Source organism: Ascaphus truei, chromosome 5 (genome assembly GCF_040206685.1).
Source record: "Ascaphus truei isolate aAscTru1 chromosome 5, aAscTru1.hap1, whole genome shotgun sequence".
NCBI lineage: Eukaryota > Metazoa > Chordata > Amphibia > Anura > Ascaphidae > Ascaphus > Ascaphus truei.
Genome location: NC_134487.1, coordinates 43,297,465 through 43,315,652, shown reverse-complemented (window position 1 = coordinate 43,315,652; position 18,188 = coordinate 43,297,465). Strand labels below are relative to the sequence as shown.

The following is an 18,188-nucleotide window of genomic DNA, read 5'->3' as shown; positions in this document are numbered from 1 at the left end:
GTCCCGGAGCTTCCAGCTACGCTCCCCCCGCGCAAAAGCAAATATTTAAAACAAAGAATTTTGAAGATTGAAAATACCCAATCAAAAAAACATCCAGGCTTGTTTCTAAACTACTTCCTAAAATGTGTTCGTGCCCACGCTTCACTAAACGAGATTTTCTGGTTTGTCATTTACTACTCCATAATTATGGTCAAAATTTGAAGCAATATTGTACAAGTTGATAATAGCTAAAGGGTGGTGTGAACAAGATTAACCGCATACATTCTTCTGGTATTACAGCATATAAACTGCTCTTGTTGCTAAAGATTAAACCAAACAAACCTGATTCACCACGGATTGTTAAGCATATCAATAGTATTCATCTTGTTTACAGTGTATGGGAACTAAATGACGGATTTGTAAATACATATAGAATTGTAAATAAGTGTTGATTGTTTGGAATATTCTCTATGCACGTGTTGTAATTAACCTAGGAAGAATGTTAATACCATGCTGAAGTTCTTTGGTCATCTTCTTATCCCTGATGATGTACGAGTCATTCATTGTAAGTTTTACAACTATCCATTGTTCAAAAAGATGTTTACATTACCACTGAACAAATCAGGTAAGATTGTGAGTCTCTTTATGGCAGTTCTTCTTGTTTTAGTAGTGGACCCTATGTTATTTCAAAATCCACATTTTTCCAAGGCAACCACTTTAATTTTGAAAACAAAAGGCAAGTTACAAACGAGTATGAAAATGTTGGAGTAGTCTAGGGTGGTCTTCAGCAAGGCTAGGGATCTTAAGAGTGTACAGGCATACCCCGGTTTAAGGACACTCACTTTAAGTACACTAGCGAGTAAGGACATATCGCCCAATAGGCAAACGGCAGCTCACGCATGCGCCTGTCAGAACGTCCTGAACAGCAATAGTGGCTCCCTACCTCTACCGAAGATGTGCGCAAGCGAGGAGACTCTAGAGCCTGTTACAAATGCATTATTTAAATCAGTTATGTACGTATATGATGATTGCAGTACAGTACATGCATCGATAAGTGGGGGAAAAGGTAGTGCTTCACTTTAAGTACATTTTCGCTTTACATACATGCTCCGGTCCCATTGCGTACGTTAATGCGGGGTATGCCTGTATCAGCACCAAGTATGGTTAGGAGTGCTGGAGGCGCATCCATGTTAAGTCTTAAAAATCTAAGGGTTGCTATAGATGTTCAGGATGCAAGGCCTATGGGTCCATGAGACCCTCTAATAAGTTTATCGACAACTGGGGATAAGTTTGACAAAGGCCCCTTTATCAATTGCGGCACAAAATGTGTTGTATATATTATTGAAGGTGAATAAAGATTTTTATATTTAATTATCAAAATCATGGAAGTGTGTGTTTGTAATAATAATAATTATATATACACACACGTGTGCGTGCTAGATTAATTATATATATATATATATGATAGATGATAGATACACACATATATATTTTTATATACAGTGTGTGTGTGTGTGTGTGTGTGTGTGTGTATGTGTGTATGTGTGTATGTGTGTATGTGTACACACACACACACACACACACAATTGTAAGAGCTCAAATAAGAGCTCGTGAAAAAATACATTAAAAAATTCCACAAAAATATATAAAACATATCAAATGACACTTATAATATAATGAAAAGAAAATGTCCAAATGGTATGAATAAAATCCAATAGTGTGACCCGTAATGGTCAACAAAAACTGTATCCGGATACTGGCAGCCTTCTTCTTGGGCACAACAACCTCCCTTGACATCACCTAACAGAAAAAGAGAAGAAACAGCGCCTGATCCTTGTGTGATAAAGTCCAAATTTTATTAAAAATTTTATACAAGACAATTCAAAACGCACAAAAATCCGAGTGTTACAGACAGTGTATGTATGAGTGCAACTCATGCTCCAAAACTGCTCTGGTCTGCTGCTGCTAGGCTGATACCGGTCTGGGGATGAAATCAGCGCAGTCTGATGAAACGCGTAGGGTCACGTGTCACCATTGTACGTAGCTGAGTGCCACTCCATAACAAGCTGTTGAAGTGAAACTGCAGTCCGTCTGAGTATTAGAGCAATTCCAAGCAAAAGTTTGCCGGAGGACACTCCATGGTGTAACACCAAACCAAGGAGGACACTCCAGTGTGTAACACCACAAGCAAGGAAGAGGAGTGACATCCCCAGACCGGTATCAGCCCAGAGCAGTTTTGGAGCACGAGTTGCACTCATACAATGCCTGTAACAGTCGGATTTTTGTGAGTTTTGAATTGTCTTGTCCAAATTTTATTACATTTTTTATACTTCAACACACAAGGATCGGGCGATGTTTCTTCTCTTTTTCTGATATATATATATATATATACACACACATACAAATAAAAGCATTTTGTTGGCCACAGAACAGTATCATCTATTCATTTTCACACATACACGAGTGGGGGAGCTTGAGAAAGGACCGTAAGGTCCGAAACGTTGCGTCTTTTTTTCTGTGATTACCCCGATGCCTGTGTTACTTCATAAGAGAGAGAGAGAGAGAGAGAGAGAGAGAGAGAGAGAGAGAGAGAGAGAGAGAGAGAGAGAGAGAGAGAGAGAGAGAGAGAGAGAGAGAGAGAGAGAGAGAGAGAGAGAGAGAGAGAGAGAGAGAGAGAGAGACTTTTTTTTAATAGAATTCCATTTAGGAATATGTGCTCTATTTAATTTTCACATACATAGGGTACATTTATTTGTCGGTATTAAATCTATATCTCTCAACCACACACCGACATTTTTTCTTCAAATGTTTCACAAAGTATTTAAAAATGTAAATATATTAACACATTTAATCTCCATTATAAAAAGCTTATTATGAGTTCAATTACTTCAAGGTACTCTGATTAATTTTGGATTATTCAAATACCTGAAGGGTTTTTTGTTTTCCATATAGTTGAACGTATATTTCACATTTTAGACTATTGGATATCAAAATGACCAAGTGATTGACCTCTCTAATTTCATTGTATAAATTAGTATATACTGTACATCAAAGTTCATCTTATTCTAATTATCTAATGATCCCAAATGGGTATATAAAGGGAGGAGATATCTTAGTGATGTAATCCCATGAGTAAGCACAATGTACATACTAAACGCTTTGAGGTCCTGTCAGTTTGAAATCATCACGTTGTTACGCATAGAAGTGCTTGGAAGCTCTTGGTCTCGATTGTCGGTCTGGGGACCTGGTGCACGCCGTCTCTGCTGAAGTCCATCAACGGACCCCGGACTCATCGTTCATGGAGCTCAGGTCATTTTATGAATTGTACGTTTTAGAAGCTACATTTGATATTTCAATATAATTTTATTCTACTTACCCCTGGTATGTACACACAATAATATACAGTATGTTTACATCCGCAATTTAAAAGGTATCAAGAAGCAAGAGTTGAAAGGAAATGGTACCCATAGTGGAATTCAGGATTTTCTCCATAACTTTAAAAAAATAAAATAACATTTCCAATCCTAAAGTTAATGTTTCAAAACAGAAGCTCCATTGCTATTAAGGAAATTACATTTTGATAAGGCATGTCACATAGGAACGCCTCCCCCCAACCCCCAAAGTGTGAATTGTAGGACTTGTACCTTTAACGTAATATATTGGTCTTTTAATTTCTAAACATACTCTTAATCACTTATTGAATTATCACTAATAACCAACATTTACTATAAGAGCCACATGCCTTATCTGAGCATTCAAAGGTTGGGAGTCAGTTGCTCTTGCCTAGTCGAACTGCAAATCTATATTTCATTTTCATAGACATGTACATTATTAGAATAGCTCTGTAGTCCTACGTCAGAGCTGCAGAAATACCTAGGTCAACAAGAACTATCCCATTTGACAGATTAAAAAACAAAGCTGCAGGCATGTGAGGCAACAAATGGTGGAAACATGTTAAAGGTTCCAAAGCATACTGTAGGTGTCACACCAACATATTTTTCACCATACCACTTGAAAATAAATACTCTGCACTATTAAAGATTATAAACAATGACCAAGTTTATTACAACAAAATTGTGATTCTAAGTTCTTGAAGTCGTATTGTATATCTTTATTTAATTAGAGCCCACAGTGTACTTGGCGCTTTACCAAAGAGACAGTGCAGGGAATTATAATACAATAAGTGTAACAAACAAAATCATACAATTTGAAAGGAGATCCCTTCCCTGGAGAGTTTACAATCTAAGTGGTATGTTGGGAGACTTGGAGATAGCAGGAAAGGGAGCAAGTGCAGTTGGTGGCAGTGCTTGGGGCCACAATGGTTATTGGGAGAAAAGGTGGGTGGGTGACAGTAGCCATGAGTTTATTAGTCTATTGAAATGCTTAATTTAAGAGGCATGTTTTAAGGTTTGACTTAAAAAGGTGGGGAGAGAAGGTGATTGGCACATACCAAGTGTGAGGGAGTTCCATAGGTAAGGGACAGTGTATGCAAAAGGTTTAAGATGAGAGAGCCGTAGAGCTGAAAGGGGTGGAAAGGAAACAGTTATGAACAGAGCGCAAGAGACAAGCAGGGGCATAATGAGTTATCAAATCTTGTATTTTTCCTGCAGAAGTGTAGGTTGTGGTATTTTTAATGGCCCAACAAGAGTTCATAGATGAAACTACAGTGTAGAGAGCTTTGAAAATGATGCAGATCTTTTCCGTACACAATCTATATATTAAGAAATAGTCTTTACAATGTATGACATATCTTAAAATAAATAAAACCATACAGATGCAGCTTGTTTTTTTTTTTTTAAACCATTATTTCAAATCAGGTGATGCATCCTACTATTTTTAGCTCCCCTCCCCCTGTGGTTCAGTCTTCTTCCAGTCTGAATGTCATCAGAACTTATAGATTTCCAACCAGCAAATAAACTTACTTACCTACCGCAGCAGATGCAAATATTGTAATTGTGTGGTTATTGTATTCATTCTCCAACAATATACTGCACTGTGGAATATGCTAGTACATTATTAAGAAATAACAATAATAAATAATACTCAGGAGCTGGGGATCCAGTAGTGTTGCACATTGCATGGCTCAGTTCCAGTACTTCCCGACTTAGGTTATGGAGGGGGGAGGGAGGGCAAGAGATATCTTCCCCAACAGCACTGTTTAGGCTTTCAACTGTGCTTCACTCTTGATTCATAGGCCACGTCCATGCTGAATGCTCGCTCACTCGAACGCCGTGATGTCACACGCTGATGAAGCTGGGGCGATTCCTGGCCATGTAGAAATGTGCTGTTGCGCGCGGGGCGTGGCCGTGACATCAAGGAGCTAGTTCAGTCTGATTGGGCAAAGCGCTCACGTGACCCAGCCATCGCGCGGCAAATACAAAATAATTTGCCTCCTCAAGCTGCTCTCTGGGTAACGCTCACGTGCGCACACACTATACACGATCACATTACCCATAATGTGTTTGATCACGCAAGCAAACGCGCCATCAGCATGGATGAGGTGATATAGCAATCCAGACATCTGTATGCATACTCAGATTTTTTTTATTTTTTAGCATTTTTAATCATTTTTAAAATAATTTTGCTTTCTTCTTATAAATGAAATATATGAGTAATATGCAATTATATACCATATGTGTATGCATGTTAATATGCAGTATTCACACTTTACATAGATAGCCAGACATTAAAATACTGTAGTTATAGTGGGTTTATATATAGATAGATTTGTATACACATACACTTCCCTGTCCTATTCCACTACCTCCACTAATCTGTCTAGGCCACAGGTGCACAAACTGGGGGGCACGGGCTGTTACAGAAGCCCCGTGCTCTTCCCCTAGGCATTTAATGCCAGGGGAGGCGTGAGGCCTCTAACCTCACTTACCTACTGGCAGCGAGGTCTTCGGCGACGCGTTGCCATGGCAACGGGGTCACGTGACGTGACCAGCAACGTCCTTTGAAACTGTGCCATCGGGGGAGGGGCGGCGCGAACGCTGCGGCTCCCAGGAAGGGGACCGCAGCTGAAAAAATTTGAACAGTGCTGGTCTAGGCCGCTTTTGCATTTCAATAGAGTAAAGCCCATTATATTTCTACTGTTCATTTTAACACTAGGCTACCTGTTTCTACCTTATCTTATTTCCCACTTTCTCTGAACACCCATAGCAACCACATATCCCTCTTACAAAACACTGTATATCATAAATGTGTTTCTGTATTTCTGCCATACCTGATGAAGGACCCCGAGAGGTTTGAAAGATTATATACATACCTTTTTGATTGGACCAAAAAGTAGTTAATCATACCACCTACTCCCTCTTCCTCATTTGTTACTACGCTTATAAAACTTAACAGAAACCTGTGTGATTAAATTTCTTTTATGGATTTGCAAAGAGAAATAGAGAGTTTAAAAAAAAAAAACGAATGTTTTTGTATTTTTTTTAATGCTTCCATTGTTTTAGTTTTTTGAAAGAACAGTAACACAACACTGTTCTGGAATCAACAGTTGTACATTGCAAAGTATAGAACACTACCTGTTTGGTGGTCATGGAATGAGTGCTACAGCTCCACTTAATTTTAAACAAAGAGTTGTCAATTTTCAAGTGGGTGAAAGATTTAAAGTCCGCATCACATCCTAGTTATGTTGGTCACGTCACTAAAATTGTATGTGTACAATGGACTTAAATCCCAGTGACATGAGAGAAAAAAAATCATTAACAATTGAATGCTGTGCCAAAGAATCCCCAAAAATCCTCTTCAATACTGAACCTGGCAGCCACTGCAGGTGTATATATGTTCAGGGTCAACCTTGCCAACGTGCTCAAATATTAACATGTGGTTTTCTGAATGCCTCCTACTGGTTGACCGTCTGAAGAGGCAAGTTCTGTCTCGGACATGAGATAACAACACTGTCAATGTTGTTCCCTGTATCTTTTTGATCACTGCAACTCCGTTCATGGAGCAAAGCAATCGTCACAAGGCCCTGGATCAAGCAAACTGCAAATTGTTTAAAATAGTCTATGGCTCCTACTGTACAATGGCAGTTTTATTGAAAGGGCATTGAGATGACGATACAGAGCCTATATGGGGATTTTGGGATTTTGGAGCTCTCAATACTCTATTGGCATTCACTGGGATATGGTAATTTACTGTATAAAGAAAGTAGATAGATTTCAGCATTAAGAATATGAAAAGGGAGTAGAGTTCACAAGGGGGAGATTATGCCCATGTTTTAGTAATAGAGGAAATGTATGTAGGAGGGAAGAATACAGTATCGGTCAGCAGAAATAAGAAGAGACAACTTGGGCAACAACGTTACTCTTCTGTCATTGAGGAAATGGTGCAACTAGAAATGGACTAATTCTCAGTTAGCCAACAGAGGAAACTTGCCAAATCCTTATTTCTCCAAACAATTATTGGTGACCCTACCGCTCACCTAACCCAAATGTGTTCAACCATATGACGGAATATGAACACGCAGGGTGCATGTAGGAAAACAGAATCTAAATTAACAAACATGACCCCAGAAAAGATCCTACTAATTGCACTAGCTGAGGGAATGTATAGAAAGGCACCATGTGAGTCCAAGAGATCTGTGGCAGAGACACTTATCTCTTGGACTCACATGTAGAGAAGGAGTGGCTCAGCGAGTAAAGACACTAACTGGCACGGAGTTTGAAGCAGGGGAGCCTGGTTCAATTCCCGGTGTCGGCTCCTTGTGACCTTGGGCAAGTCACTTTATCTCCCTGTGCCTCAAGCACGAAAAACAGATTGTAAGCTCTACGGGGCAGGGACCTGTGCCTGCAAAATGTCTCTGTAAAGCGCTACGTCAAACTAGTAACGCTATACAAGAACATGCTATTATTATTATACATTCCCTCAGTGAGTGCAATTAGTATGATCTTTTCTGATCCTCCTTGGGGGTCATATAAACCTTTATTTCACAGTGAAAGAATATTATGATTAATACTATGTAAAACAGCTTTCTAGAATTTAGAGACTACTAAAAGCACATTATAGAATGAAAGGGTTGTGAAAGCTTATTTGCTTTGCGGAGGCATGCACACTTTCACTAGAATAGAACAGTAACCATCACATGCAAAATCCGTCTGGTTATTATTTGGTCTGATTTATTTTAAGCCTTAATGTAAAGAGAAGAAAAAAAAAAGTTTCAGAGGGAGGTCTCCACGAAAAGGAAAAAATAATAATATTCAAAACATTTTTATTTCTATTTTAACAAGCAGGGAAAACATTCCTTTAACTGATGTTAACATATACAGAAGATAGACACACCTCTGGAGTGCTACATATTAAAAAATAAATAAAAGATTTGCAGAAAATTGTAACTTTTTGGTCTAACATTTAGACACTGTGTTTATTAAGACACCATGTGACAGTGAACCATAAAGCAAAGATAAATAATATAAACTTGTGACATATGTTCCAAGGTGCACTTTTAAACTACATATAACACAAATTTCTTCTAAGTGAAATGTAACTATTTACAGAGATCTTAGTACTGAATTTTGAAGAATTGAAGTTGAGCAGGTGGTTAACAGTTAACCAAAAATAGGGGTCCCTCCCATTACACAAACATGCATGCACATGAATATCAATTGAGTGGCATGAAATACTAGAACACGCCTTATTTCAGGTTTGTTTTTGTTTTTTTAAGCAATCTTTACAAATTTGTGATCTCTTTGCCTGGAGATAATTTCAAAGATTTAACAGGAACCTGCTGCAGCATGTTCGTGTAGGCGGGGTGTTTGCAGCAGAAACCTAAAGATGAATATTGATTACAAAACATCTATCCTGTTTCATCACATTCTAGATCTGCATTTCAAATACAAAGAAATGCTGCCAAGCATCACAAGAAAACCACAGGATATACCCGACAGTGGGTGGATCTGTTATATGATGTGGTTCCAATAAATCTATGGCAAAAAAAAAAAAACAGAGCAAGCCACAAATTGCATGCCATGATAATATCCCTTTATGTCCCTCAGTGCATTCATATATTCTGGTCATTTTCAACTAAATGTCCTTTATTTTCTAGTTTAAAAGGAATCTACTTAGAAAATCCGGTGTCTCAACTGAGGCAATGGAATGTAAAATAAGAGGCCTGAATGTGATGCCTGCAATGAGTGACCTTGGTGAATTTACTTTGGTCCTGTCAGCATCAGCACTGAAGCTGCTCTGTGTGCAATAATTAACTAGCAAAGTCAATGTTCGGAGTAAAGAGCAGAGCAAATGCCTCTTCACAACAGCCTACTACAGTATTTCCTGTCAAGAATGTCAGCAGTCCACCTTTGTAGACACCAAACATTACAAGTATTGCCATGCTGATTCTGCATAACCAATTAGGTTTAAAAGAGCAGTTCCCTTTCAAATGTATTTAACAAATATGCTACCCGGAAAACCTAGTCTAAAAATTGTATTTTAAAAAAATGCTGGGGAGGGGAAAAAAAAAAAAAAAAAAAAAAGGAAAGAAAAGAGAGCAAGCAAGGCATTAGGTGACCAAAGCAAATATTCTGTAACTTAACCCCACCCTGCTACCACCAAAACGTTCTTAAATCTTAAAAATATTAGGAACAAAAAGGAGGGAGAAGGAGTAGGTGGCATGATACTTTTTATTGGATAACACGTAGTTCTTTTTCAAGCTTACGAACCTCTTAGGCTGCGGCCCTCGTGAAAGCAACCGCAACAAAAGGCTATACCTCAATAAGGACTGCCATAGAGCACGCTTGGGCGAGAGCGACGGCGCGGCCGCTTTGTCGGCAACAACATTATTTGATTTTATCGAGTGACGGCCCAGTCACATGAGCAGTTAAGCCAATAAGGGCGAACCAGCTCTCTGATGTCACGGCCACGCCTCCCTGTCGCATCTCCCCCATGGCCACAAATAGCCATGCGCGCCTAGTATAGCCTCAGCCTTAGGGTCTGGACCCCGAGGAGGTTCGGAAGCTTGTAACAAATCAACTACTTGTTGGTCCAATAAAACAGGTATATCACCTACTCCTTCTCCCTCCTTTGATACTACATTGAAGAAAGGACCAACACTGCTACCCACACTTCTTTGCCTTAAAAATATTATACATTGTTTCCATTTACTCACTAAATGACTGCAAATTTTATAGTGAGATCAAAGCCACAATAATACTTGCAAAAACACGAAGAAAAACAGATGTTTAGAATGCAACAAAAAATCAAGTTTCTCAGTAGAGAATATTAATTAACTCTTTCACTGCCAGAGGGGAGTAGGGATTAAAAGCCATCAACAAATATGTATTTGATATTAATAGTGTCACATATTACACATTTCATAAATTAATATGATGATATTGTCAGCTGTTGATGCTTAAATATCTTACCAAGTAAATATGAAAATGACAGGAGGCCTACAAAAACAAAGCTTCAGAGCTCTACTGTTGAAAACCGCTCATTAATGTTTCAGTGATGTCTACAGTGACTATGCAATTTTCCATGAACATCTAGAAGATTACTATGGTTTGTTCTCGGACAACACATGAATAATTTAACCCAGATATCCTTGTAATTTAACGCATTACTGCACCAAGTTTTCATGCAGAAACTATCTCTTTACCGTGCAAAATATATTATATAATATCCCAGTTCACCTTCTACAATACCTTACAGCAAGTATATAAAGTAACATCTCACAAACCCCCATAGTGAGTTTATTGCTGATGTTATTCCAGTAGGGTCTACAAAAACATGGGAAGAGCATCTTAATGCATGAAAAAGTAGGAAACCTACATGGAATTGAGACCTTGTACAAGTCACTTTGGGGGTCGCTTACTATAGCATAAGACAACTTTTCACTGTAAAACACATTCTATGCATATTCCAATCCTCAGAGCGGTGATCCTAAGTGACCCATTGTACGCCAGGTGCCACAACTGGGTTAGGGACTTTCATGCAAATATTTACTGCAGTTGCTCTATGTAATGCAGAGGATGCAATACAATGACTGTTTCACTAAACCAACTCATTTGCATAATACCATTTACTTCAGTGATGCGACTACAGTATAATGGATGAGGTCCAAATCTCTCCCCCCCCCCCCACACCCCTCCCCCTCCCAAAACCATCAAAGTGTATTCCCTGGACAAAAAAATGATGGTGGTGTGGAAAGCACACACAATATATTTGGAGAACTTTCATGCCAATAAGATAAAAGTTACCACAACTAAAGTTGTAAATGTATGGCTTATGCAACAAAAGGCAGCTCAGTGTGAAACAAACCTAACACTGAAATGTATCTCTGTATGGAAATGTAATATAATTACATTGGTTTGCTATTGCACTAAGCATTCTACTTATTGCACAGTAATAGAAATCAAAAGGAATACAAATTAAGGCAGTGTTCAGAAGGCAAAATATCACTTCTGAATTTTGTTTAGAGCAGGGTGCAAAAGACCCGGGGCCTGAACCATACTCAATGGTCACACCAAGCAGCACTACTGCTCATATAAAACATAAGTAAAAAAGTATTACATTTGTTGGGTGAGTTTACCATAAAGTGTGAATACCAAATCAGATTATTGAATACTGTATGTATGGAGGTGTAAGATCTATTTGTACTTGGAACAACCTGTTGATGAGACATAGTATAGATGTTGTAGCTTGCAGTCAGAATTGCTGATGTACATTGCTAAATGGGTTAGTAACACACTTTGTTTGGCAAAGGCCAGGGTATAGGTTACAAAAGGTCCACCATAAACACAGAAGGTGTAAGGAATCTGCTTGCAGACTAACAGACCAACAGCAATAAAATGTTAATTATAACAACTGGGTAAGGCAGGTGCAAAGCAATAGCTTGAAGACCCCAGCAATGAAAGCTTTGTGGTTATTCCTTAAACATGGTAAGTGCAAGGCAATGAAAATAAAGCGTAATTTTGCAATGGTAGGATGAAGGCAAGGGGGCTGGAAGTAGGGGTGCTGCACCCCTCCCCCTGGGTTTATACATTGTTATATTAGGATAATGTATGTATATTACTGATTTTATATGGACAGCACCCCCATCCCAAAAGACAACTCCTGTGTGAAGGTTAAACCCTGATCATGGCAGGTGCACTGCGGTGGATAACTTCCACAGACGAAAGGAGTGGGTGTTAAGTCCATAAAGTTAATCTGCAAGGTGCAAAGCAATAGGTGGCAGTCAATGTCTTACTCCCCAGACATTAAATTACAATGAATCCCAAACAATTACATATACAATGCAACAAAGCCTCAGGCTTGACAGGTGGAAAAGACCTCACATCCCCAACACGACTACAGTTCATGCCCTGACAGGTGCAGTGCAATGGGCTGCAGCTATGGAAAGGTGAAGGGGCAGGCAAGGGCAGCAGGTGTGAAGCCCCCAGCGCTGGTCAGGAGGTCGCGGCCCTGCTATGACAGGTGCAATGTAACCCCCAATGTAACCCCCCGTGGATCTCTCTGTCCCATCACAGGCGCACCCAGGCGGCTTCTCACAGCACCGGCTAATGCTTCCCCCCCACCAGGCACCTTCACACAACAATCCCTCCCCCGGCCTGACACCCGATTCCGGACACAGGGAGGGTGACATAGCGGGGCCCTTACCTGAGAGCGACCCGCACCGAGCTCTCATCCTGCGTGCCCGACATGACGGCGGCAGCTTGTTACCGAGGCTGGTATCCTCGCCTGGTCGCTGCGCCTCACCTCCCCGCTGTGGCTTCCATGTAACGTGTGGTCCGGTCAGCCCCGGGCCATTCTCTCCGTGTGATGGGACCTGGGATGTGGGGAGAGGGGGGGGGGGGGGACGGGACAGAATCAATTGGACGTCAAAGGCAGCCGGCAAAAGCAAGAGATGTAGTCCACGCCCCCTTTCCTTCGTCACGTGACCCCGCCCCTTGTCTCCGTCCAGACAGGGTCCGCCCCCGTGACGACCGGTTTTTAACTAACTGCGTCACCGCGTTTCCTCGTCCCTAGCATTTTTATTTTTTTTTACCTCGGGCCGCTATGGCAGCAAGGATAATTCTTCTGCTGAGTCCAAGTACACAGCCGTGTCTTCCTCTGAGCGCTAGGTAAAGTGACGCTTACTTCTGTTGAATGCTCTGCATATGTTTCTCGTGGAAAGTTAACCCCCTCGGTCATTCCCCCGTCTTGCGTAACTTCGGGCGCGTTGCCCCTATGAAAGATGGCCGCCGAGGGATTGGCACGTGGGTTGCCCCCTCCCACCTGGACGTCAATCAACCCCGCCCACATACTCAACCTGCAATGCAGCACCCAGCTAGGGAGGAGGCTGTGCTAATTATCCGGCCAGGGAATGGGTTAGTGCAGGGCATGTAAAGACAATCATTTGTAATGATAGCTCTAAGAGGCTTGTTTGGGGGAGTGGGTGACAAGACAGAGTGTTTTGTTAGAATAGCTTACCTCATCTCTACTTTTTTGTTGTTGGTTTAAACCATAGTTTTCATTATTCCATTTTTTTTACACTGATTTGTGCTCCACGATTTTTCATCCAATTCTCCATTTGTGTGAATGCATTTTGTTAGGCTAATTTGCATAATTATTTGATGTATCTCATTAAGTGTGTGGCGACCCCTTTTTTCTGCTGGTGGAGTAGGACAGGTTAACACAGGAACAGGCTCCTGGGGCCCCAGATAATACTTAGCAGTGCAGCGCCTCCATCTGCCGCAGGCTCCAGGAATATATGGAGATGATCTCCCACGGTAGAACTGTAACTCTCCCCCCAGTTAGACCACACACCAGGCTGGAGGTATATTGCAAACAGGATCGGTTTATTACTACAGCCTTTGTAGTAATACACAGCTACTCGGCAGTCGTCTGCCGGATACTGTCTCTTGGCTCACAGCTATCACTGGAGATGGTCCCTGGACCATCACTACCGGCCAAGAGCACCCGCAGCCGTCCTAGCTCTTCCCCACCTCCCTAGTGGAGGCAGAGGTATAATTACACTCACTCCTCCCCGCAGGGAAGAGCACATGGGTAGGCCCCAATCTCAGGCTTCCAGACGTGACCTTCCTTCCTCAGGGGGAAGGAACAACCACCACATTTAGGGCGGTCCTGCCCCTCAGTACAGCCAGAAGGCGGGCATCCCATTGTCCCAACTACAACAGGATGTGCCACCCTCTGCTGTTAAGTGCAATACCAAAGGTGAAGGGGAAAACCCCATACCAACTACTGACAACCCTGTGAATGCCAGGGTTTACTGCCAGCCCATTGGGTAGAATAGTAGCCAGGGGATACCCTGCTACACATGGAATATACATTAAGGTCACACTGTATGAGGTGGCACTCAAAGATATTTCATGTGTTGCTAATTGTGTTGAGTTTATTTTTGTTGGAAGTTAAAAAGCCATCTACAAAAGCTCCTGCATAGTTGCTGCGTTAGCTAAACAATTGGTTAACAGGTTCTCAACTGCAGTCCTCAATACCTCCCCAACACAGGTCAAGTTTTCTGAATATCCCTGCTTCAGCACAGGTGGCTCAGTCTTCAACTGGGCTACTGATTAAGACATCTGTGCTGAAGCTGGAATATTCTGAAAACATTACCCGTGTTGGGGAGTCTTCGACTGGAGTTGAAAACAGAATGAGATCTTAATGGTTGCTTGTTATAAAGCAATAACTACCCCCATAATCAATGTTTGCTTATCTGATACAGAGGGTCACATTCTAAAGTCCCCTGAGGTTGGGAGGATCAGTACAATTTCAGTAATAAGCATAAGGAAAATGTCTTTGTAGCATAGTGGTTAGGGACCTTAAATGTACAATTTCAGTATATAAGTATTTACTGTGTATTTCTGTCATGTTGGATGTAGCATTGGGCTTCACTGTCTGTTGTATACACATTTCAGGTAGTATCAAAGTGAACTAAAAGCCATTTACAAACACTTTCTGGGTAAACGTCTTAACATTTATTTTAGTGTGTGTATATACAGTTAGGTCCGGAAATAATTGGACACTGACACAATTTTCATAATTTTGGCTCTTTACGCCACCACAATGGATTTGAAATGAAACAGCGGAGATGCAATAGAAGTGCAGACTTTCAGCTTTAATTCAAGGGGTTGAACAAAAATATTGTATGAAAGATTTAGGAATTGCAACCATTTTCATACACAGTCCCCTTATTTCAGGGGCTCAAATGTAATTGGGCAAATTAATACAACCATAAATAAAATGTTTATTTTTAATACTTTGTCGAGAATCCTTTGCAGGCAATGACTGCTTCAAGTCTGAAACGCATGGACATCATCAAACGCTGGGTTTCCTCCTTTGTGATACTTTGCCAGGCCTTTATTGCAGCTGTCTTCAGTTGTTGTTTGTTCGTGGGTCTTTCTGCCTTAAGTTTTGTCTTCAGCAAGTGAAACGCATGCTCGATCGGGTTGAGATCAGGTGATTGACTCAGCCATTGCAGAATATTCCACTTAGCCTTAAACTCCTGGGCTGCTTTTGCAGTATGTTTTGGGTCATTGTCCATCTGTAAAGTGAAGCGCCGTCCAATCAACTTCGCTGAATTTGGCTGAATCTGAGCAGACAATATATCCCTATACACTTCAGAATTCATCCGGCTGCTTCTGTCTTCTGTCACATCATCAATAAACACTGGTGACCCAGTGCCATTGTAAACCATGCATGCCCATGCCATCACACTGCCTCCACCGTGTTTTACAGATGATGAGGTATGCTTCGGATCATGAGCCACTCCAAGACTCAATACTTTTGTCTTCCCATCATTCTGGTACAGGTTGATCTTAGTTTCATCTGTCTAAAGAATGCTATTCCAGAACTGGGCTGGCTTTTTTAGATATTGTTTGGCAAAGTCTAATCTGGCCTTTCTATTCTTGAGACTTATGAATGGTTTGCATCTTGTGGTGAACCCTTTGTATTTCCTCTTGTGAAGTCTTCTCTTTATGGTAGACTTGGATAATGATATGCCTACCTCCTGGAGAATGTTCTTCACGTGAATGGATGTTGTGAAGGGTTTTTTTTTTCCCATTGTGAAGGTATTGGATTGTAATCTCTTCGGGGCAGGGTTTTCCTTTTCCATTGTCTGATTTTTGCTGCACTTATTGTATCATTATAATTCCCTGTACTGTATTCTTTTTGAAGCGCTGAGTACACTTTTGGCGCTATATAAATAAAGACATACAATACAATACCAAGGAAAGGATCCTACGATCATCCACCACTGTTGTCTTCCGTGGACGTCCAGGCCTTTTTGTGTTGCAGAGCTCACCGGTGCGTTCTTTTTTTTTTTTTTTTCCAGAATGTACTAAACTGTTAATGTTCCTGCTATCTCTCTGATGGATTTTCTTTTCTTTTTTTTGCAGCCTAAGGATGCCATGTTTCACTTGCATTGAGAGCTCCTTTGATTGCATGTTGTGGGTTCACAGCAACAGTTTCCAAATGCGAATGCCACACCTGGAATCAACTCCAGACCTTTTACCTGCTTTATTTATGATGAAATAACGAAGGAATAGCCCACACCTGTCCATGAAACAGCTTTTGAGTCAATTGTCCAATTACTTTTGGTCCCTTAAAAAAGAGGGGACTACATATTAAAGAGATGTAATTCCTAAACCCTTCCTCCAATTTGAATGTGAATATCGTCAAATTAAAGCTGATAGACTGCACTTTAAGCCCATATTCATTATTTAACTGTAACTTGAATTTATTTTGGTACACAGCTGAAATAACAAAACTTATATCAGTGTCCAATTATTTCCAGACCCGTGTGTGTGTGTGTGTGTGTGTGTGTGTGTGTGTGTGTGTGTGTGTGTGTGTGTGTGTGTGTATATGTGTGTATATATGTATATGTATATCTTATACTATATTAGTGAAAGCACTGTATGCCTGCCTGCATGCATGCATGCCAGCCTGCCTGCCTGCTGGATGTCCGGTGTCCCTAGGGGAAATCTCATTGGTCCCTTGGGCCGCCCCCGCACACCTCTCATTGGCCTGAGGCGGAGTGACGGCCCAAAGGACACACAGGGACACAAACACACACACAGGGACACAAACACACACACAGGGACACACACACACACACACACACAGTAGGGGGGGGGGGGGGTGTACATTAGCAGCATTGTATAACCCGGGGGGGGGGGGGGGCTCACATACCCGCCTCCGCCTCTTCCTCCCCGAAATCAGCCTCCACACCCGCGCGCACGTCCTCCTCTCCCCGTGTCTCCCGCGCTTTCAAACACCCCCCCCCCCCCCGGCGCCGCTACAGTGAGCGGAGGAGCGAGTGCCCGGGACACAGCGGGGGAGCGGCCACAACAAGCTGCCTCCCGCCTCAGTTCCACGTGGGAGCGGCCGGACGGGTGAGTGAGCGGCCTTCACCCACCCCTCACCCCCCTTCAAATCACCTCCCCTCCACCACCCCCCCCCCCCCCCCGGCGCCGCTACAGTCAGCGGAGCGAGCGAGCGCCCGGGACACAGCGGGGGAGCGGCCACAACAAGCTGCCTCCCGCCTCAGATCCACGTGGGAGCGGCCGGACGGGTGAGGGAGCTGCCGGACGGGTGAGTGAGCGGCCGGACGGGTGAGGGAGCGGCCTTCACCTCCCCTCACCCCCCTTCACCTCCCCTCACCCCCCTTCACCTCACCCACCCCTCACCTCCCCTCACTCCACTTCCCTTCCCTTCCACCTCCCTCCACCCCCCCTTCACCTCCCCTCCACCCCCCCTTCACCTCCACCCCCCTTCACCTCCCCTTCACCCCCCCACCTCCCCTTCACCCCCCCCCACCTCCCCTTCACCCCCCCCCACCTCCCCTTCACCCCCCCCCCACCCCCCTTCACCTCCCCTCCACCCCCCCTTCACCTCCCCTCCACCCCCCCTTCACCTCCCCTCCACCCCCCCCTTCACCTCCCCTCCACTCCCCCCCCTCACCTACCCTCCACCCCCCCCCCTTCACCTCCCCTCCACCCCCCCCTTCACCTCCCCTCCACCCCCCCCCTTCACCTCCCCTCCACCCCCACCCTTCACCTCCCCTCCACCCCCACCCTTCACCTCCCCTCCACCCCCACCTTCACCCCCCCTTCACCTTCCCTTCACTCCCCCCTTACAACCTCCCACCACCTCCTCACCACCTCCACCCCCCTTCCCACCTCCCCCACCCCCCTTCCCAACTCCCCACCACCTCCCCCCCCTTCCCCTCACCCCACCCCCTTCCCACCACCTCCCCCCCACCCCCT

The 18,188-nt window shown here is 42.8% G+C and overlaps 1 protein-coding gene and 1 long non-coding RNA gene across 12 annotated transcripts in view; one reads left to right on the top strand and one right to left on the bottom strand.

The window, feature by feature from the left end:
* The window catches only part of KIF21A (kinesin family member 21A), a 152,738-nt gene extending 139,596 nt beyond the window's left edge, over positions 1-13,142 (bottom strand). For 8 of the 11 annotated variants that reach the window (XM_075599748.1, XM_075599753.1, XM_075599756.1 and 5 more), the window contains exon 1: positions 12,583-12,827. In XM_075599748.1, coding sequence (XP_075455863.1) covers positions 12,583-12,626 — 44 coding nt within the window. In that variant the 5' untranslated portion in view covers positions 12,627-12,827. Of the gene's footprint in view, positions 1-12,582; positions 12,829-12,970 lie in introns of those variants that run through there. The other 3 variants (XM_075599749.1, XR_012801633.1, XM_075599755.1) reach the window with 3 other exon arrangements.
* LOC142494976 (uncharacterized) overlaps positions 12,873-18,188 on the top strand; it is a 28,630-nt gene continuing 23,314 nt past the window's right edge. The window contains exon 1 of the long non-coding RNA XR_012801635.1: positions 12,873-13,046. This is a non-coding gene — a long non-coding RNA (uncharacterized LOC142494976). The remainder of the gene's footprint in view (positions 13,047-18,188) is intronic.